This window comes from Limanda limanda, chromosome 19, assembly GCF_963576545.1.
Source record: "Limanda limanda chromosome 19, fLimLim1.1, whole genome shotgun sequence".
Lineage (NCBI taxonomy): Eukaryota > Metazoa > Chordata > Actinopteri > Pleuronectiformes > Pleuronectidae > Limanda > Limanda limanda.
In genome coordinates, this window is record NC_083654.1 from 10506349 (window position 1) to 10534218 (window position 27870).

At 40.1% G+C, this 27870-nt stretch overlaps 1 protein-coding gene across 1 annotated transcript; it reads left to right on the plus strand.

Annotated features, from left to right (window-relative positions):
• Positions 1–8977: 8977 nt before the first annotated feature.
• On the plus strand, positions 8978–27664 carry calcr (calcitonin receptor). The gene is made up of 20 exons (XM_061093337.1): positions 8978–9065; positions 9412–9519; positions 10963–11051; positions 11163–11322; positions 11444–11554; positions 11668–11780; positions 12058–12130; positions 12265–12375; positions 12499–12611; positions 12951–13116; positions 13215–13325; positions 13554–13666; positions 15490–15581; positions 17577–17703; positions 21700–21853; positions 22604–22664; positions 22822–22888; positions 22977–23195; positions 23758–23799; positions 27443–27664. The coding sequence occupies exons 1-20, from the start codon at positions 8978–8980 to the stop codon at positions 27662–27664; spliced, it is 2340 nt and encodes a 779-aa protein (XP_060949320.1).
• Positions 27665–27870: the final 206 nt, after the last annotated feature.

Here is a 27870-nt window from a genome sequence, read left to right on the forward strand (position 1 = left end):
AATTAAAAGGAGATAATACTGTGTGTCAATGCAGTCTTTACAACTTGACTCTAAGTGACCACGAAGTCTGTTTTTCCAGGTTTAACACATACTTTTCTTTTCGAATGGCTCATAGCATTTTCCAGCCATGAGAGTTGATCATAACAAGCTGTAAATCCCTCCTAGCCTTATGGTTGCTGCTCTGCTTCTACCTTCTGAGATGTAAATAAGTTGTTGTACTTCAAAAGACATGCATATTTATGGCAGGTAAAATACAGTACACTTCCCGGATAGACTGCTCAAACTTGAGGGATGTAAGGGGAATGAAAAAAAAAATATTCACCTTGGGATGTTATAAAAAAAACAAAAAAACAGTCATCCACATGATGCATGGTCACACGTAACCACAGATGAGTTATTAGCTGTTGGAATTGAAGACTGGCTCTCAAGGCTCCAACCTGTTCCATGTAGTCATACATGGAGGGACGGAAAGGGCAAGAAGGCTCCCATAAGTCTGCCTGGCAAACAGCGAATTACTTCAATTTACATATGATGTATGTTTCTTGTACTTGAAAGGAGTTAGAAGGAAAAATGAAAAGGAGAGAGATGGTGTACTGTAGAGCACCAACAGAGGCACTGGATTAAGCAATGTATCTGGATAAAGTCTAGACTCTGATGTGATGACCCTCACCATGAGCCTTTTTATGCCATTGTCCATGTTTCTCTTAGTAATCCCTCACAATCCCCTTCAATTTCTTTCTCGGCATGGGTCGGAAGTGTGTGGGATGTCATTGAGATAGAGATCAGATCTAAATCAACACAGAGTCAGGGAGAGCCCTCTTATTTCTGCAGGCTTCCTTCCAGCAGCTGGAACACTCGAGCACACAATGCTCTCCTGCTTCATTGCCCCTAACCATAATTCCTGCAACGCCAGCAGCGCAAAACAGACGAGATTTTGGAAAGGTGCTTGAGTTCAGATGCTGAAAGGCTTTATTACTCCTTCAGGGTAAATTACAGGACTTAATGTCTCTAAAAGGCCTGACAATGAAGACTTTATAAAAGGGTGACCTTTGGTGCAACGTGGAATAAAAATCTGTTTTGTGCGCCCACCGGATGATAATCATTAGGCAAAAAAAATTGAGAATGAAAAGGCTTAAATATGCACGACATGTAGCTGAGAGGACACTGTCTGCAATTAAATACACTGACCTCCCATGGATGAATCACATTTTACTGGAGGAGATAACTGTCCAATCAATTCAGACTATGAAGCCATTGTGTATTCAGCTGCATCTTAATTTGTTAACTCAACATGAAGATGGGTTTGCCTGTCATATTCAGTTTGGTCTTTGTCTGAAAAACCAATCAAACAGTTCTTACACTGTTTGGGATGCAGGACAGAAAACCAGGCCTCAGAAGTCTCTCACAGCCGCAGGGACTTGATTTGAATACTTGCTAAAGAATCATTATTAATAAAAAACAAACAGCCAGAGGACTTTTGACTAATAAACCTCTAACTCTGCATTAGTGCATCTAATTACAAATACCCATTTTGACCAAATGATTTACAACTCTGTGACATAGTAAAGTTTCAGTCCCTTGAAGTAAGCGCCAAGTACTAAATCTGTTCAATAAAAAAAGTGTAGGAGATTAGATTAAGTAGTTCACTGAAAGTGCTCGGTAAGTGCTGGTTAGGCATGAGATAGGAGAGGAAGTGTTCTGGGAAGAGATGAGTTTTCAGGAGGTTCTTGAAGATCAAGCATTGGCACTGAGCTGCCTTAATTTTGTTTTGTAAAGAAAAATAACAAGTCTTACAGAAATGTCCAATTATTTGAGATAGCAGCAAAGCAAATTTATCACTTTCGGAGGTCAGAAAATAAACCAAAAGTCCCTGTGTAGAATCAGGAGTTGGATCCTCTAAAGTTTCCATCTTCTACTTTGAATAGATCTTAACAGTCAGGCGAGGCTGTTGTTAAACATGTCTTATCATATAAATCTTTAATATAATATTGTTTCACTTTTATAAAGCATAATGATGATGGAATTGTCCGTTTTAAAGTGATATTTTGCATCTGTAATAGCGGAACTGTTATTAGCTGTTCAAAACATATCAATATACAGTATGTTGTTGCTGCATTTTTTTATTTTTTACAATTCCATCATTTAATATAAGCTAGAAACATTATAGAACAATATAGCGCATTATTTCCTTGGTTTTATACTATGCTGCTTTTCTTATAAGTATTCTTGGTGCTTTACTGGCTTTATATCTGGTCTGATTGTTCTGTCACGAAGAGCAGGGCAGGGGAGGGGATGTCTCGACGTGAGTGTATTCTGTGGAGCACAGACAGATTAGTTTGAAATATGATGTGTCACCAAATCGGGAACCTGCTCAGTGTTTAAAGGATGCCGAAGCTGATGCATCTGTTGGATCTGCCAGGAGAGTTAGAGGGAGAATGTACCTGTAAATGGTTGGAAAGAGGCAACCCAATTGGGAAGGAGAGCCCAACTTCCGCAAGAGGAGTTGAAGTTAAGAGGAGAGGGGGAGTGGGGTAGAGAGGAAATTGATTAAAGCAGCAGAACATATACGGAAGTCAAAAGAGAAAAGAGACCAGAGAGGGAATGAGGATGCATGGAAATAGTGTGATTTAGGCGAGGAGGCAAACACGAGGTTAGGAAGCGATATAAGCTCTTCCTTTAATAGAAAAGACCGGCATTTAGTGTATTTTCAGGCAGATGATGAAGCCAAAATATCATGAATTAGTCAAGCTGCAGAGCTTTATCCACTTACCTGTGTCACCTCAATGCGATGGTGACTCAGACACAGAAATGTGCTCACTTTGAGAAGTGCTGAAAAGAGACTGAGTGATCAGTCTACAGGAGCTTGGCTCAGTACTGCCCTGTGGTTCATCACGTCTTTCACTGGCACTTGGTTTAATGAGGCACCAGTATGATTCATTATATTTTGGTGCTAACTATTTAAAAAGTAATATTCATATTGTTGTATCTTAAACACACACACACACACACATATATATATACACACACACACACACACACACACACACACACACACACACACACACACACACACACACACACACTATCTGCTTGATTTAAATAGTCAGATTGATATCCGACTTTCCAAATGGCCATATTCCCACTTAATTAGATACTGTTTCAAAGTCAACTTGCCTTATTTTTTTCTGTCTTTTCTTCTTATGCAATATGCGATTATACATCACAGGGAAAATTTGTTTTTGTCACAGTCACATTAACGTCACAGTTCACATATGCACATTATAAATCTCTGTGGGAATATAATTTTATTTTATGGGCAACATGTCATCATGTAACATAAGATGAAAGACTCGACTGTTTATAGCTCTTCGAACAAATGTGGTTGGTGTAGGCCATTGTGGGCAATGTTGCATATGAATGAATAGAGATGCTTAAAGGCATAATTGGATCTTTATATGATTTTTGCATTAGTATGATCTTTTATTCATCAGGCGCGAAATTATTTAGTTATGAGTGTGTTCATTGATTAACTAGAAATTGATAAAGTCATAAAATGGCTCATATTTTCTGATAGCTCAGCCAGCAGGCGATGATAGTTGTGTATAAAATATGACTTAATGGGACATGTTATGATGGATGTGTTCTTGCAGAGCTGTTAAACTACAGCAATTCCTTTACGCTCGTAGACCAGCACATATTTTCGCTCTTTATTCAGGACTTGTGTGACAGCCTCGTGGATAACGTCCACTATCCGTCCATTTGTCAAAATAATCTACTTGAGCTTTTATTGTAATCCAGCTCATTCGTTGCGGTGCCGGGAATGGGACGCCAAATCACGTCCGTATGGCTGCTCTCTTCAGACTGACTGATGGGGTATGAAATGGTGAGACGTCGGGGGGGTGGGAGGCAGATCGAGCGTCTGCATCCTCTGTCAACTAGTGTGATGTCAGCAAAAAATCTTTGTTGTCATCGTGCCTGTTACTGCTCCCTTCAAAAGGAAACTGTGGCTCGGTCTCCTGCTGTCAGAGAGCCGCGATGATTGCAAACAAGGAAGGGAGATGAAAGAGAGATGAGGGGTAAATTGAGGAGAAGGGGGAGTCGGGAGACTTTAATTCAATTTCTATAGAGACAAAATAAAGCCCAACGCTATAAAACTGCCATCATCAAAAGTAAAATTCTAAATAAAGATCACATCATCCAAACTATTAGTCCTCTGCGAGAAAAAACTTGTTTTATGTCAGAATAAATTCATTACTGGGATTGGAAATTCAAGAGAGTATTGATAATGAAGACGGAAGATGGATTAAATTTATACAAAGACAGATGATAAATTTGAATGTCAGCCACATATCCAGAGAAAACCAAGAAAAAAAACCTTTCAAACTAAATCACTGTCTGATCAAGGTCTGACATTTTTTGTAAAACTTTGACACAGAATTTTTTCTAAACTTTCCTTTTGCAGCCATAGACAGTATTTAAAGTTGGACGACAGCTCCCAAAAAGTAGAGAGCCAAATCATCTTGATGGGCGGCTTGTGGCTGGCTGCAGTAAAGGTAATAAACCTTTCCTCCTGCTGACAGTGACTTGTGATTGGTCAAGCGTGTGTATGGGCAGCGCCTCAATATCCTGCCTTCACGCCACAATCACTACTGTGCAGAGTCTGGCTCCAAATAATGCATCTTCAAGTTGTCTATCTTTATATTCAGTTTACGGTTTATGCTGACAGTCACCACACAGGAAATAATGTTGCTAACGTTTCTATGTTTAGAGCTCAAGTCATAATTAAAATGAAAGATCATACGCCCCAGATTAATTGACCCGTCATGTGATCTACGGCGACTTTAATGTCGAACAGCTTTCCTGCGGTGCATCTGATATACAAGCCATATAGATTGTACTCATCCATCCAGTTTGAGTGCTTCTCTTTGTCTTCTCTACAGGGGGTCTGGTGTCTTTAATGAACTGCACATGCTTCATGGCCTCAGTGTTCATATCACAGAGGACCTAATGGGCCAAGGGCGCTCTGGTGCCTATGTTTAGAGATATGCTCAGAGCTAATGGGTTATACAGAAAGACATAGTTGTAGAAAGAGCCCTCAACACCGGGGCTGCTGAAACATAAATATATCCGGGAGGCTTGAGGTTGAGTAAACTGTCATATATGCAGCAGAGATATTAATATATGAAATGGACTGATGGAAAATATTTTATTCATGCAGGGAAAGTGTTTTCTAATGTTGCTGGAGTTTTAGTATATCCCCTCAGCTGTTACCTACCTCCAAACACACTTACATAATTCCTGCAGATTTTTTCCAACTACCTGTTCAATGAATCCCCTTTCTTTAAATGCCAAAAATGGTTTTGTCAGTGCCTTCCAAAACTACCTTGTTAGGAGAGCTGTTCCAGACATGAACTCTGCAAAGTGTACAGAAAATTGCGCGAGGAAATATCCTACAATTACATTTTACTTTTGAATAACACAGCAGGAGATCGTCTGAGTCGGAAGTGTTCACAACAAAAAACTCATTTTGTGGAACATTCAGGGAAGGGGTTGCGTCCGGGTAGAGCTTGTTAGAGGCAGAACTTAATTGTTGAAACACGCAGCGGAAATCATGTTATTTTTGTTTTCAGTACATCTACACCAGTGTTGGCCCTTATTAGTAAAAACTCTCAATGTTTTCCAAGTGGACATCTTCTGGCAACTCTTTTTAATCCTGAAATATTTGCATTACTCCAGTTTTGCATCTGTCACATGTCTGGACATTTTCCTACTGATTCTCATAAGGACCTACTTATCTTACCTTAACCATTTTCTGAGTCTAGATCCAGAACAGAATTCATCTGGGACTATGAAAATATCCATCCTCATATGTACTTTCAATTACTGTATTTACAGTTAGTTTTGTGTTTTAAAAACCTTGGAAAACAGGTGAGAAATCCAAGGTAAAATCCAGAGATCTCTTTTCTGTCTATATTTGTCAAAATAATGCTCAGTAGCCTACCACCGGTTTGCTCCAAAAAGCCAAAACCAATACTATCAATCCTGCTAACCTTTCCCAGTGACTTCAATGACTTCCTTATGCATGTGTGTCTGCTGAACAACCAGCCCCCTGGGCTGCTGTGGGGCGTGGAAAGCAACAAGTACGTCGTCCTAACTATTCAAACTGTGGAGTGATAGGATTCCAACAGGGACTCAGCACGCCAAAGCAAAGAGACCTGGAGTGAATTCTAATCTCACATGCACTCGGGTACTGAACTGGCAGCTCATCCACGACCTCAGCAAAAGCAATTGATGTCTGAGTGTGTCTTAGTCTTGTGTTTTTTTCCACCCTCATTTTCCTCAAACAACATTACGTTACTCTATCATGCTGATGTTTCACATGTCGGTACACAAACACTTTCTCTCTGACACATGCCCACACACACAGGGAAATGTCACGAACTGCATCTCTTCTGCTGCAGAGTTTTGCATTTCAGATTAATGATTGCTGTTGCTGTCTTCTCCTGAGAGAGAGTAATCCTGAGTTGATACAGCCACACTGTTTGTTCACTCACTTTCACGATAGACATCTTGTTTTCTCATCGTCGTTCTCCTCTTCCTTCCTGCAGATTTGCCCGTGAGAGGAAGACATGAAGTTAGCGGGCTCCCTGTGGACCCTATTGGTTCTCCTGGTGGTAAGCTCTCATCTTTTAATTCGCAGAATGCTGTCAAAAGGTCCTGTTTCTCATTTTGTCCATTATGTGTGCCGTAGTTGTTGGAGCACAGGATTCCATTTTCATTAACTGCTGTAGGCATGTAATGTGTCGTGGTCGAGTGGTTTTCTTTTATCAGCAAAAAATATCATGATTAATATTCACTCGCACTTTCAAAGTAATTATAGTTTATAATTAGTTCAGCTTGTTCATTACAAACTTGGATGGCCTAAACGAGAGGAGGTATGATCAATGACATGATGTGTGTTCGTGGGGGTTTACCATTTTCTAACTGATTTTACTACTTTTACTTTTATGCAGATATTATATATATATATATATATATATATATATACACCTCTGTGTGTGGATATAGGCACAAATTGATTGTTTTTTTGTAGTTGGTGCAATTGTTTTGCATTTTTTACATACTTTAAAAATGTAATATTACACATTTTATTATTTGTTCACAGTTTGTTATTTTATCAAAATGTCCCTTTAAATGAAAAGATTAGGCAAGCTAGCAAAAGTGCAACATATGCAACCTCGTAAAATCCCATAACACATGTAAATCAAGAGCTTAACTTCATGCAAAACCATCGATTCCCTTGAAAATTCTGCATAAGAACATAATAATAATTTTCATAAATATATGTTCAATATTTATTTCCATGAATGTGTTGGAAACATTGCAAGTAGGAATTTCCAAGTTTGTTGTTTTAATATATGAGCACAAATAAAGGTGAAAATCATGTCTTTTAAAATATGCCCAGTTGTCGGATGAAGGTTTTCTAGTTTATCAAATCCTGCTCTTAAATTTCCTTTCATGGATCTGCTGCTTTTAAAATTACAAAAGTCAACATAATGACGGTCCTTTAACAAATTATGTTTTAAACACAGCGGCTCAAATTTGTCCAATCCACAGAGCTAGACCTCATTCACTTATCATTTTTACCAACTGGTTACATGTATCAGCATCAGTCCCTGTGGACATGTTCACTTCAGGATTCCTATAAAGCCTTAACTTCAGAAAAACTCTTTCTTGAGTTATTGTCCCTCGTGAAAAAAAAAAATGTGTCCACTATTCCTCAATGTTAGAGAGAAATGGAAATTTGCCATTTCGGGTTTCCTTTGCTGTTCAGCATCAGCCTAGACAGTGAGGTCCTGGATAGTTTCCTGTGCCAAATGCAATGTGTCTGATGTCTCTTTGCTGTTCTGCTTCATGTTTCTCTGCCGTTTTTTCTGGAGTGCTAATGTCAAGTCGATTCAGGAGGATTAATGAACTGCACTAAAGAAGGAGAGACCTTTTTCTTTCTTTTTTTTCATCCATCTGACGATACTGGTGGTGGCCTGGTGGTCGTATGTATGACGTCATTTACTTCGATGCTTGGAGTGACATCATATGTACGGCTGCTATACTGCTACATGGGACAGCATTCTCCGTTTTTCTATTTCAAAGGTTTTGCCTTGTGCATGCTTTTATCCAACAGGTAGGAATGATATTTGAGTATCATGAGTTTTCCTTTCTACTAAGAGCCAAAGGTAGGAGGTTTTCATCTCAATTGTGATTAAGCACATCAAGACAATCTCCCAGGCACAGCACGAAAACCCCTTTAATGATTCAGAACATGTGAGTGGATGAGCCTGGCGCTCTGAGAGGCTAAATTTTCAGCCAAAAATGTTTTGAGATAAGTCAAAGCAAAATGGGCTCTTTATCACTTCAGTGAGCATTATCAAAATCGGCATTTCTCACAGCGGGCTTCTTCAATTCTAAAGCTACCTCCAAGTACAGACAATGGAAAAGATTCAAGTGAAGAGAATCAGATGCTTCGTTCTTTTGTGAGCTGCCGAACACACTTTAACGACTTACATGAATGGAAAGGGACAAGGATTTCAGAGAGGCAGTGAAATCCTCATCGGATCAGCTTTGAAGATGCTTCATAAACTTTGCAAGCTCACTCTTCTGTTTAGATGCTCATCCTTTGTCGGGTTGCATAACTTAAAGCATCATAACAACTTTGAAATTTCACAAATTTGACTAAAATCATCTTTTGGTATTAATGCTTTATCTTGCTTTTTAAGGTCAAGGGAATGTAGATCAGACAAGCAACCACCACAAATATTCTCACCTTCCGATCTACACTATACTCAAGTGCCAATTAGTATTAAGCATGATTTCTTCTGCCCTTTGCTCCTTTGCTCACTGCCTCATGTCGTCTCTATAGCACCAGGCTGCAGCAGGGACTGAGCCAATCTCAGAACCATCACTTAGACGTGGACAGAGCATGACAGAGGGACAGAGTCCGGCGGTGAGCCAGGGTCAATACCAATGTCTTCAGCTGTCCAACAATGATCGCCAAGACAACAGAACCGGTGAGAAGTCATTTCAAGGCTTGTTGAGGCCAAATCAATTGCATCTGGGAGAGCATCACAATCACAGCGTTGTAAGGTGGGAGATTGGGATCAAAATGCTGGTGTTGTTGTTAGAGATAATGGTGGTGTTGCTGTTAGAGATAATGGTGGTGTTGGTGTTGCTGCACTGGTTCAATGGATTTTAGAGTAGAAACTGTGGGGTTAACATCATTTTCATGGGCTGTAGTTAAACTATGTTACACTGACCCTCACTACAAACAACTGAAGACATACAAAATGTGTGTTGGAAACTATCCAGATTAGTCATTACATTTCTTTTTCTTTTTTGGCTCAGTCCTCTCTGGAGGTACATTCTGTGGACGTATATGGGATGGTTTATTTTGCTGGGGTGAGACACCAGCTGGGACATCTGTAACACAAAACTGTCCAGAACATCCTGACCGGGACCCGACTGGTAAGACAGTTTTGCACTTCTTACACTTCATCCACAAAACACATCTGGCTGAAATGAGATTGCTGGGAATTCCGGTTTTCCAGTTTTCAGCACAACCTTTTGGGCAGCAGTTATGTCGTCCATATTTACATACAGTTTATAGTTCACAAAAAGTCCACAGTTCTTTTTATAAGCTATTCTCGCTGCCCTAGACATGACAATAACAGTCCATCAGTCTATCAGTTTAGTCCTGAATAAAATATCCCAACAACTATTGGCCGACTGTCATCAAATTTGCTGAAGATGTCCATGATGGCCTAATATCTTTCTTTAACACTACCAGCAAATTGAGTGAAATATCTCAATATCCTGCCAGTTGGATTTGTTCCAGAAATAACTATAATACCTTCAAGCAATGCCTGTACTTTGCATCATAATTACATCAGGATTTTTATGTCCTATACTTTGAGTTAACAAAATACCTGCACAAGGAATGACATTTTAATCAGCCCCAGCTGTACGTTGTGTCTATTGTTGTTTGTCAAAAGTTGACATGTTTTAATTAGTCAAATTGACTGTGAAATTGATTTAGATTGAAATAAGTACTTACAGAAATATGTGCAGTTTACATGGTGAGGAATGCCAGGCTCGATAACGGCTAGTTGCAGAGATCTAGAGTCAAGTAATGTCTGATTTAGGCTTTGCAGCCAGAGAGAGAGAAGGGAGGTGAGGGAGAGGACAGAGAGACGAGTGAACAGGGTATGTAAGAAAAGAGAGAAGCTAAAAAAAGAGGGATTATACAAAAGATGGGGATGTCAAAGCCAGAGAGATGGATGAGGAGAGAGAATATGAATGAGAGAACAGAGGAGGTGTTTTTTAAGAGGAAACTCATAAAGGATCTTCCCAAAATGCCTCTGACATTAAGAGTCCCCCTATGGCTCCTCTTCTGAAAACTGATGCTGCTGATTCGAGGCTTTGGGGGAGACGTACAGTTGGAAATGATTGTTGAAAACTAGATGAGCTGTCAGAGAAGACTAGGCAGTCGTGCAATGGTCGGTGTTGTCAGGAACAATATGATCTCATTCTTTGCCCATTTGTGGATCTACAATACATGTGGTTTTAAGCCCCACATTTTTAGATTTTGGCAGAAGAATACCCCAAAAATGTCCCGTTTGACATAACGTTTGAAGACGTGTGCCAAGTTTAATCTATCACAGTTGGTCTGTAATGTTCTGTAATGATTCAGGGTCAGACGTGTGGGTTTGGATGATGCCGACATAGAGTACTACCGCTTATAAACAAGGACAGAGCCAAAGAATACAGAGATTCTTTACGGAACATGAACCCAAATCAAAAACAATAAGTCATCTTATACAATAAAACGCAGCTTGCAGGATAATCATCTACTGGATTGTGCTGTTCTCAATTTGCTTTTAAGTCAATACATGTTTTATTCTTTTACAGAAAAAGTGACCAAATATTGTGACAAATTGGGCAACTGGGTAAAAGAAACTGGTTCCACATGTCAGCCTGATTCAAAGGACAAATTACAGGTATTTGGATCCTGACGGTGGTATTGGTATACTGGTTTCTCTTTGAACAAGACAAATCTTGCCTTTGTTTCTCTTTATGCTATTTTTACATTGAGCTTTTCTTCTCTTAAGGAAATCCCCCATTTTTTGAGGGGCGCTGCAGGAGAGTTGACAACCGTTGAGGCCATTGAGGATTACAGAGAAAAAGGCAGCGATGTTCAGAAAATGATCTTTGAGAATGAAAAGAAATGCTTCGAGGAAATGGAGCGAGATCCTCCCTATGACAAATCAGGTACTAACCCACTACGTCGCAAATGATCCACCAACAAACATATTTTTGTTTCTATATCAACATGGGTTTTTATGTTGAACAATTGATACTTGTAAACATTTCTTTGTTTTTATTGCTGCAGGTCTGTTCTGCAGTCGTAACTGGGATGGCTGGCTGTGTTGGGACGATACTGCAGCGGGAACCTACGCCTCCCAGAGCTGCCCAAATTATTTTACTGATTTAGATCCTGCAGGTGAGCAGGGTTAGCAGGAAGATCATTTTACCCTCTCGTGGCGAATTCCCCTTTAATCCTGTGCCGAGAGTATTTAAAGAGGTGGGATATAATCTCATAATTATTCTCTACAGAAACGGTGATTAAGTTCTGCAGAGAAGACGGGCAATGGTTTCATCATCCAGAGACCAATAGGATTTGGGCCAACTATACACTGTGTGCTACCACCCATGACAAAAGACAAAGGGTAATGCTTTGTGGATGGAATTAACTACCTCTTTTGTCCTTATTGTAATTAACAAATCTTCCTTAATATTTGGGACATGTTAATTAAAAGAAAAACAACTGTTAACAGTGAAAAAATAGCAGGTTTGGTAGAGTTGTTACTTTTTCAGAAAATCTGCAAATACAAACTTCCACCAAAGAACTCATTCAAATGTAAACCATTTCAAATAAAAAATGGACAGCATTTAATTATTTTACAATTATGTGTCAATAATTTGACTTGGTTTGTTTTTCAACAGGAAGTGAAAATGCTTGAGAATGAATACAAATGCCTCCTGAAGATAAATCGAGATCCACCTCTGAACAATTCAGGTACTGATGCTGTCTCCACTGAGCCTTTTCTATGCAACTCTTCTGATTTGATTCCTAACGGTTCACTTTTGCACAAGCAAGAGAACTGTCAACATTTGTAATACTTTTTCATGGGTTTGCTGCTGCAGCTGCAGGTCTGTACTGCAGATGGAACTGGGATGGCTGGCTGTGCTGGGATGATACTCCAGCTGGGACCTACGCCTCCCAGAGCTGCCCTGATTATTTTTCTGCCTTTGGCCCCACAGGTAAGCAGTGACAGTGAGACCTGTTAAGCTCTAATGTTAAAGGAACTATTAACTAAATATAAAATTGATAGAATATAGATTAATAGAAATTGAAACTAAATATATATTTATCACTATTTATAGCCACGGCAACTAAGTACTGTGGAGAGGACGGCCTGTGGTTTCGCGATCCAGAGAGCAACAGGACATGGACTAACTATACACTGTGTGCTGTCAACACTATGGAGAAGTTGAAGGTTATCTATTGTTTACAATATATCGAATATTTAACTAAGCTTAGCAGTACTGATATCTTTCCCTGCAAGCTCAACGCATTTGGCCCCCACCACTGTAAGAAAATGAAGACTATGTATGCAGCTTCCAATACTAAACCTCAGACTATAAATAGCGATAAGCACAGATTTCACAGGGTCGTACGTGTATAGCTTAATATGATTTGCTGAGGAAATTTGATGAATTATGTGCCATAATTGCGTGTCATGCGTTTTACCCTATTGCTTCACTGCTCATTGTGTTATCCTGGCTGATAATGACTAGTTTGTATGCGGCTGTGTGTGCGTGTCACTAAAATGAAGGTAGCTGCCCAGCTCTCGGGAAGCGCTGAGGATCAGCCCGCTGATGAGGCCTCGGTCAGCCCCACAGTTAACCCCCAAGAAGAGGAAATCAGGCGGAAGAAGATCCTCGACAGCCAGTACAAATGCTTTGAGAAAATGAATCGAGATGCACCTTATAACAAATCAGGTAGCGGTCAGATCTCGATGAACCAAAGCCTTGACTTTCTGTCATTGTGCCCCTGCTCTTTGGACATCTTAACTCTCCCTGTGACTTTGTTGTTTTAGGGATGCACTGCAGTCGTAACTGGGATGGCTGGCTTTGCTGGGGCGACACTGCGGCAGGAACATACACGTCTCAAAACTGCCCCAAATATTTTTTGGATTTTGACCCGACAGGTGAGCAGGGAGACTCCGGAGTTGCTGTACTCTGGAAATCTCTCGTGATAAAGTCACCTCTGATCCTCTGTTTTTAAAGAAGTTGGACCATCAAATATTAATCACTTTGAGGATGAATTATTCACCAAGTCTAATGGAACCAAATTATATGGACGAGGATCTGCATGGATTTGAGGAAATTCTTTGAGAATACATTACAGATATTTATTACGTAATTGTTACTTGCAGAAAAGGCCACAAAGTACTGTGGGGAGGAGGGTCAGTGGTTTCGCCACCCGGACACCAACAGGACCTGGTCCAACTACACTCTCTGCAACGAAAACACCAGGGCAAAATTGAAGGTAATCTATTGAAGATGAAGTAGTTTGCTATCATAGTTGTGATTCAGCCGGCCACAGTGAGATGGGTCAGCGTCTTTTCCGTTTCCTAGAATCCCCTCGTATTTGCAGTATGGGAAGATGTGGAAACTGGAAATATAGCTCTGACGTAGTTGCACATAAATATTGTTCCATACACCATTATTATCAGACCTCCACAGAAATAATTACACATAGAAAGTAGCGGGTGACTGCAGCTATGATTTGGATTTATAATGAACAAACTGAGTTTTAATCCGACAAGTAGCAAAGGCGGGTAAAGCATTTCAACTGGCTTTGCATATTCTATGGTACCACAAAAACAAGCCTCCTTTCCCTCGGGTTATACTGTCAGTATAAACAAATGCAGACTGGTCCAGACAGTGGAGTGTCTCAACATCAACACATATTAACGCCTTCTCATCACCAAATGCACTGGGCTGCTGTGCCAAGCTGCTAACAGTGTTTCCACATGGAAACCAGAAAAACCAAAACACCAGGGAGTTCAATTAGTATTTTACCAAAGGAGAATTTTCATTTTCTCACGACTTTTAAATTTGTTTTTTAGTCAAATATATTCTAAATGGTTTAATCAATATTATCCATGCTTCACTAAAATTGTAATATGATTATGTTTCTTGCCTGTGAAGGTAGGTGCAAAACCACAAACTGTGCACCAGCTTAAATTGTACACAAGAACTAAAATAGCAAAAAATATATTTTGGGGGGATTTCCCTTTGCATCCCTTTCATCTTAATGTTGATGTTATGAAGGCCCTATCCAGCTTAACTCCTAAAAATCAAGTTTATTTACTAAACAGTACCAAAACTTTTTTTTAAAATATACATATACATAGTTATAACGCTACTCCACTCCTCCATCTGGAACAAGGACACTGGCCAATTGTAAATACCTGAGACTTGTGAACAAAACTTCTGCAAAGGATTACGAGAAATTTCCCCCAGCTATATCCAGTAGTCGAAGCAGACAGATGGAACAGCTGTCCTGGTAAAACTGTGAGAAGGACAAAAAGTCAGTCAGACTATCAGAACCTAAACCAGCGATCAGCTGCTGCATTCGTTGCCAAAGAAACCTGATCTTTGCTGACGCAGTCTCCAGACCTCACGATACTTCAGAGAACAAAGTGTCTCAGCAGTAAGATTCAAAAGTGAAATAAAGCAAAAACCTTTTTTGTTGATGTGATGCCAACTCTTGCTCTTATTAATATCATTTACGAGTTAGGAACAAAACATGAACTGAGGTATGAAAACATTGTTGTCATTTTTTTTTATAAGTGGTTAGATAATATTACCACTTTCTGCCAGATTCCCTTGTTCATCTTTTTGTTTATTACATTACATTACATTTCATTTAGCTGACGCTTTTATCCAAAGCGACTTACAATAAGTGCATTCAACCCCGAGGGTACAAACCAAGAACAACAAGGATCAAGAAAGTACAATTTCTTCAAAAATAAAGCAAGATTATAAAATGCTATTGTCCATAATGAAGTGATGCTTATAAAAGTACTTTTTGTATTAACTCCATTTTCACCTACAAATAATTGGTTTAAACACGACAGTTATATTGGAATATGTGGAATCATTACTTGTGTGGGTGATGCATTGTTTTCTGTAGTAAAGTCGGCTCTAGCGGTATCATCATGTATTGTAGAAAATATAAACTAGAAGTGATTACAAAACTACAAATATAAAAGCAGAGGCTGCAAAACACAACAAAGGTTTCTTATTTCCTGTTTGTTAAACTGAAAAATGCCTTAATGATTTTTTTTGTACTTTTTTTTGCAGTCAGCGTACATTCTATTTTACATGGCAATCGTGGGTCACGCTTTATCCATAGCGTCGCTGCTCATTTCTCTGGCCATCTTCTTCTACTTCAGGTAATGGGCTAAGGATGTGTATGTATATCACAGTGACAATACAATGGATGGTGCACATGGTAGTGAAAGTGATTATTCAGGACAGTTTAAATGGCTGATACTGTTCTTCAGAGGGAAATGATCATTAAATGATTCATCAGGGGAAGATTTGTTTACATCTATAAATTAAAGACTTCAGTTGCAAATCACTCTCATTTTCACTTTCACAAATTTATGCAAACTACACGTGAAAAAAACTCCTCGGCTTCTCGGAGTGTAATTTAAACACCATCTTAGTTTCACTAATTTCATGCCAACTTGGTTTTGTCGTCTAGTACCATTTATTTCATGGATATTTAGGATTCACAACTGGTAAACTGTGACGTCCGTTGAATGTGTTGGTGTTTAACTCTTATTAGAAAGGCGTGTACCTGATTGCATTGCTCATTAAGGGTGTTCATACCAATGTCCTCCCTAATCCCAGATGGGGAAAGCGCACAATTGCAGAATTAATTAATAAATTACAGACTCTGCTGTTGAAATTCAATTAGATAAGAGTTCAAGGCAAAGTGGATGAAGGAAACACAGGTATAATATTGAGGTAATGTCCCTGGAACCTGGGAATGAAAAAGATAAGACTTCATTTCACTACAGCTATATATCTAACTTAATGATACACTAAGGTTAAAAAAAATAATGAAATGAAGCCAGAGGGGAAAAAATAACTATGTTCTGAAACAATATTTGGATGAGTTACTTTGTTGGCCTTGCGTTTCAAGAACACTGCAGTTGTAAAAATTGACGTGGTGACGGGTGCTGACCTCCTAAACGGAGCCGTTATCCGGAACAGATCTTGTACGAGACCCTCACTGTGCTGCGTTCGTTCAAACACATAAATCCAGAGGCCATGTTCCGGGCAGGTGTACTATCACAAAAAAACCATCACCCGCTGAGAGACAAACGCTTAACAAAGCTACACAACAAGTTCAGTGGGACACTCATAATTCATCAAGAACAATTAAGATCTCAATAAATAAAGTGAAAAAGTTATTGGCAAATAAAACCTTTGTTTTTTTATTCTTTAAATATTTATAGCCAGGACACTTAAAATATTGGAGGCTTAATGTTTCTTACAAGATCCAGATGTGAGTCTAGCAATGGTATGTGGTGGTGTACAGCTGAACTCTGTTATTTACGACTCTACATCAAAACTGTCCAGATTCCCAGATAAAAATACTCCAGGATGCTGTGGAAAAACAGGAGCCGGTTGAACGTCCCATACGAAGGCGGTCAGAGCGGTGACAGTGTGAAAAATACTGCCAAGGCATTGATTGACCTGTATTTTGACATCTTCTTTTATATATACCCTTTATAAGCGTTCAGCCACTTCTAAATCTCTTGTTTTGTCCGGTTGAGTGTGAACGAGACAGGGTTGTTGTGTCTTTTTGCTTTAGAAAATAAAAGTCTCGAGGGGTTTGTGACCCAACAAAGATCAAAATGGCCATGAGCAGTATAGGATATAATTCCTTAAACTGTACAGGTCATACTTATGAGATGCTACATTCTGAGGAATATATTTGCTTCTGGTTTCATTCAGACTTGAACATTCAGACTTAAATCATGATCAAAAACATGATTAAACACCGCTAACAGTAAAGCTACTTGAAATGAATGACTTCTACTAGTTGTTTTCACTTTGCCTGTCAAGCTTTTCATTGTGCTATTAATTCTGAGTGGCCAACCAAGGTAATGAGGAAGCACCCTTGGGATCCATTATGCATTATTTAACAGCACTTCTTTCATGTACAGTAGAGTACTTAGCAGCAGTCTATCTCATTGATCCCAGGGATTTTTTTTTCCCACCAACCACAAATATCAGTGGGGGATTAAGTGCGATTCTTTAATGTCTGGTATTTATTTGTCCGATGATTTTTATTCCCAATGTGTTGATGTTGTTTTCTAATAATTATGACTGGCAGTGCTAAAATATTAATGATCGCATCGCTCTCCACGCAGGAGCCTGAGCTGCCAGAGGATCACCCTCCACAAGAACCTCTTCTGCTCCTATGTGCTCAATTCCGCCCTCACCATCATCTACCTCGCAGCGGTGGTCAACGATCCTGAATTGGTGGGCAGAAACCCGGTGAGTCTGAAGGCACCGCAAGTGCTTTGAGCTAAATGCCAACATCAGTAGGCTACAAAGCTTACAATGACAATGCTAGCATGCTGACAATGCAGTCTGGGTCTAAAATCTCCTTACCACCCCTTCATTCACTTCTCACTAGATTCTCAATTCTCAAAAAGAGATTTCTAACTTATCATGTGTTTATCATATTCTAATTTGCACTTGATTAAAAACAAAGCTGCTGCTGAGGTCAATCTTTTGCAGATATTTGGCCATGACCCACAGCAATTAACAAATTCCTGTCCAATATTTGTTATGATATTTCAGTCTGGACCAGTGATTGACCGACCACTGACCAGCACTGGCATCCCTAGAACCTTATGTTTGCAAAAAAGCCGTTTAGCAGAACACAGAGTGTGGAAGAGGATTAGTTCCACCGTCTTTAAATGAGATACAAATGCATTCGCAATTTATGCAAAACCTAACAAGGACGCAAGCACGAAAAAAGTTTGGTGAACTTTTTAAAATCCATTTGATTTGTGAAGCCAAGCAATGCAAGGAAACTAAACTTAGATATCGCTGCTCTCTATTTTAAATATGTAGATGTCTGTAGACTTGAGTGTATGCTAATTAGCATTTCATCTCAGCGTGCTACATCGTGGCAGCGTTGCAGAGTCAACAGACTTTTTCTCTTTGCTCTCTCCCTTCTCTTCTGTATGGGAGCCACATTGAAAGCCTTATGTGAATTCTTTGAAACCCAGAGGTCTGCTTAGGTAGACATGATAAATCTCTCTCGTAGGAATGCCCGGCTATCAGGACTGAGCATAAATTCATGTGTTGCTCTTCAAGAACCACTCCTTTTTGGAAATCAAAATAATGGAAGCCTGTTAACTCTGTGCTTTTCTGCTTCTTAAGAGTTGTTATTGCAGAGTTTTTCCAACTCCATAAAAGGACCGTATATTTTCTGCTTTTATGTAGAACTGAATCAAATTGAGCACACTCGGGTTCTTAAATTACAAGTTAATACAAGATGTCAGAACATATCCTGTTGAAAAAAACGAAAATCTGAAAACATTATAATAAAAAAAAAAGGCCTTTCTTTATTTGATTGTGTGAAAATTAGAGATGAAGGAAAAAGCGGATAATCAAAGTGCGATACGAAAAACAAAACAAATACAGCAGATAGGATTGTGGCGTTGGCTCACATTTCACACAATCCTTTTAGCCTCAGTCTGCTCTGAGCCGGAGCGCCGCTACAAACATCCAAGAGACAGCTGCGGTTTGGGTTTGCTTCTGTGTCCTGCTGCGTCTGGCACATCCCGATCGGTCGTCTTTAGTCACATCCCAACTCCCAACGTGTCCAAGAAGCAGATAGGAATGACAGCCTTCATCATCAAAGTGAGGAAATATATATTTCGGCAGCGCAGCGGTGCAGTTGTTAACGCTGTCGCCGCACAGCAGGAGAGTTCTGGGTTCAAATGCAGGTTCAGGCCTTTCTGTGTGGAGTTTGCCTGCTTTCCCTGCGTCTGTCTGCGTGGGTTTTTTCATCTTGATAATCCAGCTTCCTCCCACAGTCCAAAGAGTCTTAATTGCCTGTGTACGTGGGAGAGAGTGCGATGGTTGTTTGTCTCTATATGGTTATTGATTTAAATATGTCAGCTCAGATGAGGTCAACAAGGCCCTGGGTTTAAAGAGGAAGCCTAGGAAAAACATCTCAAGCGCCATTGGTTAGGATTCGCTCGTGTCTGTTGGGGAAGCATGTTGAAATTTCATTGCCAAAGTCAGACTTATAAGCCTGTTTGTCACGCTGGTGATTTAGGAATGGCGGATTGTGGTGGAGATTTACTCTCTCAGTGAAAACAAGCTTTTTTTCATTCTCTCTGGTTTGGTCATACAAACTGAGGGTTAAGCCAGCCAGCACAGTGGAGGAGTGAATCCCCAAAGCTTATGTCAAACCAGGAAGGAGGCTGAAAACATGAGAAACATCTACATGATCTATAGCAGCTTGATTTGTAAACCAGAACATTGTCAGTAACTTAAGACAACCCTCGACTTGCTGCGAAGCGAACCAGGTCTGAATTGGTGAAAAGTAATTGAAGCCGACTTTGTCCTTGTCTGTTATAGTAGAGATTCCTCAACTGGAAAGAGAAAGGTAAGAAAGTGTGGGAGACACATGGCTAAAAGTTTAGACGTGAATTACTTGAGCTAAGAAGACCCCTGAGGGCAGCAGTTAATAGTGATGCCAGCATATCTGAATTATACCGTCGCCGCATGTATGCTCTTTTAACACAGCATATGAACCTGAAACCCCAGTGTGAATATTATAAATACATATTCATACAGAGGTTTCTAGTGTTTACAGTCTCCGAATATGCATTGAGGGGAAACGTTGAACTTTTAATTAATAGTCTTATTCAAGAGGGCTCATTAAGATGAAAATCTAATTGTATATAAAGATTATGAGACAATTCAGTCACCCTGCAAAAGTAATAGTACTGCATTTAAAATATCAGCAAATAGAAATGTTATGACTCCTAGAACCAGTGTTTTGCAAAAACACTTTTCTCAAGTTCAGACGATATTTAAATGTTAGCCCGTCATGTGATTTGATGTCATAGTCATTCCCTTTGAACTCCACTAAGGAATTTACAGAGCCTGCAAATACAGATAGTAAATAAAAAAACAGGTATGCAAATGTTAATGATGACTATTCAACCACCTGTCGCTATCATGAGCATTAAATTAAGTGGTACTTTGGAAAACAGCATGGTGCTCATGTCTGTTGATAGGATGCTGGATTCTATATCGTTTCTTCTGTTATTGAAGGAGCTACATATTTTTAGAATGCTGTGCCATCTTAATCGGATTTTCAAGCATAAATAAAAGATTATCTATGTGTAGAGTACATTGCAGGGGGTGCTAGCATTGATCCTTCTGGGAAATCCTTATCAACGTTTTGGGTATAGTTTTATACCATCAGGAAAAAAAGCCAGGAACATATGAATTAGACCGGCTGTGTGCCAAATCATCAAAAACAGTGGGAAGCATTGGAATCCAAGAATAGAACATATTGGTTTTTTTTAATCATACTATAAAGAACATCAAAATGTGCTGTGCTGTATGAAATTGATTTGTCTGAGAAGTTAGACTGATAATAATCCTTGTGGTTTTGCAGCAGTTTTCACAATTTCAGGGGGAAAAAAACAATTTCTCCATAAGTTGCTGCAAACTCTCAGAAGTGAGACAGGCACACAGCCCTCATCAGAGCTGACAGAACCTGCTGAGATGCCTGTCAAAGATGTTTCAAAAACACGTCTGCGTAACTAAAATCCAAAGAAATACAACAATGGTCCCTATATCACACAGGGCCGACATCAAAATATGCCGCTGCCAAACTGCTACCTTTTATGGAAAAAGATTTTCAGACTTTTTGGATAAGACTCCAGGATAGTCAGGTTTATTCAAGCCATTGTTTGGCTTCTCTCTGAAGAATTACAGCTTATGGAACACCCATAAGTGTCTAATGACAGCATTAGCAGGCATTGGTTAGATAAGATTGACAATAATAGTCATCAGAGTAATCTTCTTTAAGAAATTATATTAACGAGTCAATCAAAGCAACAGAAAACACATTTTGACATGTTGCCGCACTCTGGTGGATTAATACACAAAAAGTGGTATAGTGTTGTACTAATATGCACTTTCAGAAAGTCGCCTTGTTTTTTACTTCTTTGTGCAAAGTAAGACCAACACAATCCAAAAGCATTTCAAAGACAAAGCTTCATTTCCATCTGAGCTCACATCCAGAGGGGGTAAATTAGTAAACATCATCCCAGCCTTATAGGAGCATTACACTGGCTAATGATTCAGTGAAATATCTGCTCGGCTCTGTTCTCGTGTCCTGCTGAGATGATGTCCTGGTTACTTAAATCGCATCATCTCAATCGGAATCAATCAGTGTAAAAAAGTCCAAATTAAACAAAATAACTGTTTCTGTTTGGGCTGTCACTGCAGGTTGGCTGTAAGGTGCTACACTTTTTCCACATGTACATGCTGGGCTGCAATTACTTCTGGATGCTGTGCGAAGGCATCTACCTGCACACACTCATCGTGGTGGCTGTGTTTGCAGAGGAGCAGCATCTGCACTGGTACTACCTCCTGGGCTGGGGTGAGTCGTCTGTACCGGATCAAAACCATGATTTCCTGTGTTTTCCTTTTCCATGTCCATGTTGGAAGTCGCAGCTTGAACACCGAGCGTGCGGTTTCAACAAGAGGGGACACAATCCAGCTGCCAGCATTTACTCATAACCACGCAGCACTCATACAGCCTCGTCAACCCAGACATGCTGACGGCTTTATTAGCCCTCCTGTCGCATAGTGCGGCGCGTGTCCTGTTTTTCACCTTGCTCAGAACAGGAATAATGAGTGCAGGCTGTCAAACAAGTAGACGATGGAACTAAATGGATGCTCATCATTAAAAATGGGTGGATAACCTTCAGGACTGTGTATGTGTGTGTGTGTGCGTGTGTTTTTGTGTGTGTGTGTGTGTCTGGATGGAGTGCAGCCAGTTTTGTCAGGTCCATCTGTGGCCGATAGGCTGCAGGGCCCAGCAGCGTCTGCAACTGAACTGTACACGGATTCATGTGTTAGTATATAGTGTTTGGTTTGCTTTTCATTACAGGGTGTGGATTTCAAATTCGTCAGGCTTGCTTAAGTAAATTATTCCGTTTTTAGAAATGAGGGTGAGAAAGTTGCTCCGCATCTGAGAATAATTGCAACGATATTCATCTTGTGTCAGATGAGGAAGTTTGAGACAGACTAAGCTAACCACACGTTTACTGTTACATAAATGACAAATGAATTGCACAAAGTTCACTCGAGACCTCATATGGTTGCCGTCTCTTTTCCCCTGCCCAAGGCTTTCCACTAGTCCCTGCATCCATCCACGCCGTGGCAAGGAAAAAGTATTTCGACGACAAGTGAGTAATGTTCCAGGATTCTGCAAATAAACAGGAGAGGTTTACACATGTGCTCGGCTGGATGTGGCAGCGAGTGAGAGCGTGCAGCAGAGCCGTTCATGTGCCTGTGTATTTTGGGAGGCCGACAGCACTGACAGACGTGTTTTTCCTTCTGTAGCTGTTGGATGAGTGTGGAAACCCATCTGCTCTACGCGGTCCATGGTCCTATAGTGGCAGCGCTTCTTGTAAGTCTGCTCCTCCTCTGTCTCAGCACAATTTCTGTAATTTTGGTGAAAGATTTACTTCTTAGCCATTTTTTTTTTTGTCTTCCAGGTGAACCTCTTCTTCTTACTAAATATCATAAGGGTGTTGGTGACAAAATTGAGAGACACGCACCGGGCAGAGTCCAACATGTACATGAAAGCGGTGAGAGCCACCCTGATTCTCGTGCCCCTGCTGGGAATACAGTTTGTCATTTTCCCCTGGAGGCCAGAGAACCGGCTGGCGGGGGAGGTCTACGAGTACATCATGCACATACTCATGCATTACCAGGTGGGTACTTAGCTGCAGGCAGGCACACAACTAATCAGAGTTTCCATGAAAGTGTCAGTTATGGGGCTCGGCTCAAAGGGAACAAATAGAAGAATGTTGCTTCGCTGCTGCCTCTCTGTGGGTTTGAAGCACTTTGCATGTCTGGCCACACCAAATAAATATTGGAGGACCAGAACCCACAGAATGCAGGGGGAAAGAAATACATACAGATTTATTAATACTTTCATTTAGCCATTTGGCACGGTTGAAACTTTCAAACCACGAAACCTTGTTCTCCGCCTCGTGATGGTTGTGATTGATTATCGTGACTCACCGCTGAATTACATTTTAAGGAACCAGTTAGTCACTCCATTAAGTTTATCTAACTACCATGGAAGCACCTTATTAAACAACAAGGCAAGCAGCCCATGACATTTGCAGTCCACTCAGTTTATTCATTCATTACAAAGAGATTACTTTGCTCCCTGATACTCTTCTGGTTTTTATTTGTTTATTTATAAGCATTTCATTATTTAAGTGGAGAAGTATGTTTTAAAGTTTGTGTTATTTTGCTTTTTTCAAGGGTTTACTGGTGGCAACAATATTCTGCTTCTTCAATGGAGAGGTGAGTACTGTTCATGGAATTACACATTTCCAATGTGGCTGCCACCACACAATAACACAATTTGCAGTTGAAAGAACACACGTTGTTAAGGAACTAAATCACAATGTCACACAGGCTCCGAAAAGTTGAACTTTTCCGTGATGCAATATTTTTAGAGGAATAATTTAACTGAGTCTGTCCCAAGGAAATAAAATATATGAATGAACTATTAACCTTTAGAGTTACTTTAGCTGCTTAGAGATGAAAGTACTAATTCTCTAAATACAGTCAGAAACTGAAATGGAATTCAGTGGAGCACACACCTCCACAACAGCCACACAACCCAACACATGCTTGTCTACTTACAGCAGAGATATAAAATTTTAAAAAAATTAAAAAGCTTGAATCTGCCCATTTATTCACACCTACAGCAAATTGTTGTGGGATCTTTCTAAGCCCAGGACACATCCCTTTGAAATCTGTAAAAAAAAAAATTTTGGCGTAATAATGCAAACAAATAAACCAACAAACAAAGACACACGGGTGAAGACAAAACCTTCTCGGTGGAGGTAAAAAGGGAAAAAACAGATACTAGAAAATATTCACATTTGAGATACTGCGAAAATTGGACATTTTACATTTTCTCCTTAATTAATGAGTAATTAACTATGAGAAATGTGGTCGCTCATTTTCTGTGGATCGACGAATCTATTCCACACTACTGACTGATTAGCTAAACAAGAGTTCTTAAAAAATCTTCGGGTAGAGCTGCTATTTCCTTGCAGTGTAATGTTAATAATTTTATTCTGTGACATAGTACACTGATCTAATGATATAAATGATGACACTAATTGTTATAATGAGACAAAAGCGCAGCTTCCATTTAGAACGTCTTGCTTGATATCACAAATACAGCATGGGAGCTGTTTGTCTCACTGACCTAACACCACAATGGGGCCATTGAACAAACAAGGCAGGTCTGTGCAGTTTGGCCTTGAAATCAAAAACCAGAATTGAACCCAGCCCCAGAAGCCCGTGTCCTGATTAAGGGAGCTGAATTGGTCATTATGCAAAGAGACCCTCTCATCCCCTCGTGACGGTTTGTGTGTTTGTTGACCCTTCGTGTCCCAGGGAAATTGGACTCGCCCTTAAAGAATACAGTGCGCGCTGAGCATTGTTTATTTGCAAATTGTTTACATCGTTTAAGAAGATGCTGGTGTGCTCCTGCTGCCTGTGTATGAGCTAATGCCTGACCTATTTTCCAGGCTGAATGTGACAAACACAACCCCACAGTAGGTGGCTACTTCCTCCGTGCCAGACACCTCATGCTGAGTATTTAAATATGCTCCTCTCGCTCTGTTTATGCATCTCTGGCCTGTTTTCTTCCCATGGAAATAAATACCTCAAAACTACATCATTATCCGTATGAATATTTCCGCTGTTTAATTTTCACTCTTTGTAACTCCAAGAGAATAACAAAAGCATAGTAGTTTTAACACAGAGGACTAGCGGTGCAGTAATTGCTTGATCTCTGCTATTCACACTACCATGGAGTCTAACAACCGGCTAAAAATCCCTAATTCAGCCGAACAGTGTGTATTGTCTGCGCCCGGCTTTGTGGAGACCTCGAGCTTGAAAGCATCGGTCACACAATGAGTCGGCGGAGCCCAAAGGTCTCGACAACACCATTAACCCCAGACGAGGGTTTTTTAATGAAAATCCCCTTTTTATTTGCTTTGAGATGTGTCTGAACCAAGTGAAGGAAGCTTGCAGTCAGACGGCGGCAGACAGACTCAGAGAGGCCGACGGGAGGACTTGAAAGAAGAGTCAATTTCCAGCTGGACTTGGAAACAGCTCAGCCGTTTATAAACTGTGTCATACTCCTCACCTGACGTGACCTTTCAGCTTTTACTGCTGCGGCGCTGCTTCAAAGTCACAAGCAGCACGATGCTTTATAACCTACAACAACCGCAACAACGACAGATGTAGAATTTACAACTTTTTATTTACTGTCATAAAACAATTCGAGTCGGTTTTTGACATTCAGGTCCGGTGCAGGTAGGATTTCAGAAGATCTGACCTGAAAAACTAAATGTGAAAATACTTTTGCCTGATGGAGTTTGACGTCACGCACTTAATGTCATAAGCAATGAGCAGGTTTATTGCTCCATGAGCGAACAGCACCCACAGTACCATGTAAGTTGACCTTTATATAAAACCACCAAAAATAGATACAATACTCTTAAAAGAATAAAGTGACATTCTGGGCTCAAACATACGTCCATGACAAATGAATCTGCAGCCTGGAAAAAAAAAAAGAGGCTGGATACAATAGGAAACAAGCTCCATGTGACAGTTACATAATCCATCTATGTGGTGTGCGAAATTCAGAATTCTCTGGAGATCACCAGAGTATTTGAATTTATTGATTTTGAGTCTGAAGTTTACTCGACTCTAGAAAGGAGAACGATCTTTAGGGAAGGATTTGAAAGCAAATAAATATTTTTCTTAAACATATATATTGCATTTTTCTTTCAGGATAACACACATAGTCAAGTATTAATCATTTTTGTTTGTATACTTGGTATACATGCCAGTTGAATTCTGTATCTAGGAGTTTATTTAAGAATTTGTAAAAACAACAACAAATCCCTTTAGGGAGTAAATACTGGGGGCTGACTGATGAGAATTTTTGGAGGCCATTGCCCATACCAATCTCAGGGATTTCTGGTAATGATAAAACAGCTGATATATGAAGTGAAATAGATCAAAGATTAAAATCAAAATTTGTATGTTGGTTCAAACAAATGCTGATGCCAACACTGTGAAATGCTCATATCAAACGATTTTGATCAACCAACTGACAAGTCAGTCGAGCCCCATCAACCTTTCAAAAACAGAGATAAAGAGATGTCACATTGATGGACCTCTCTTGCACAATCATGGTGCAAACCTTTATGATTTCCACAATCCTGAAATCACAGACTGAGGATTAACTGTAAATATTTCACCGATAATTTAAAAACAGCCTGAGAGCCGTTGGCTATGAGTGACAGATGCGGGAGATTATGTGTCACATATAAATACGTGATTTACGGCTCCATAATGATAACATGTGTGTTCCCTTTAAACAGGTGATGACCTGGCCACATGCACAGCTTGGACACACTGCAGGAAATGTGACTTTGGCGTTAACATTTCCCTACTGGCATCTGTTGATGTGATTGAATCCACACATGATGCATCAATTAAAGCTTGCACTAATATTGTCACAAGATGGTGTTTACGTGGGCCCTGTCCTACTCCCACTGCAACCAACTGCATGCAGATCTCTAGTGGCGTCATATTGTGTTCACAGTAGATAAAAAAAACAAATTAGGAAAACGGGAGGAATATTTGTGCAACTTTGAGGACTAAAAAACACAAAGTGAGTGTAAGGGGTGTGCAGAACCTAAGAGGTAAACAGTTACACAGTTCAATGAGGCTGATGAAACTGCCAGAGTATTTTTATTCAGATGCAGCCAACAAAAAAAATTGGCTTTTTCGATGACACATTACTGAGTCTGACTCCCACACTAGGGCCACTTTCTTCCAAAAACTCACCACACCAAGTATTCTCACCACAACGCTAAACTCTCCTTTTTCTGTTTATGTTGTTTTCCAGGTGCAAGCAACTCTAAAGAGACAGTGGATGCAGTATAAGACCCAGTGGGGTCAGAGACGAAAGGACCACTGCTCCATGCGCTCCACGTCATACACGGCCACCTCCATCACCGAGGTCCCTGCCTGCATGTACCACCACGACTGCAACAGCGAACACTTGAACGGCCGCCACACGGAGGACTCCGAGCTGGTGGCGCTGAAATCAGGGGATACATACGCATGAGCCACACGTGAGGAAAAAGAGTGTAGCAGTGGGAAGAGTCAAGGAGGAGCAACAGAGCAACAGAGATGTACAGTAAGGACGGAAAATTCATCCAGTTTTCCCACCATATCTCAGTGATTCAATCTCAGAGGCTAATTCTGCTTTATTCAGCCCAGGGTGAAAATACGGGTCTGGACATAAAGAACTCATTGAGACGGAGATGGACG

Coding starts and splice junctions, on each gene's coding strand:
- calcr (XM_061093337.1), top strand. CDS start 8,978: ATGACAGAGGGACAGAGTCCGGCGGTGAGCCAGGGTCAATACCAATGT. Junction 11,323..11,443: donor TCCTCCCTATGACAAATCAG/GTACTAACCCAC, acceptor TTATTGCTGCAG/GTCTGTTCTGCAGTCGTAAC. Junction 13,667..15,489: donor ACACCAGGGCAAAATTGAAG/GTAATCTATTGA, acceptor TTTTTTTTGCAG/TCAGCGTACATTCTATTTTA.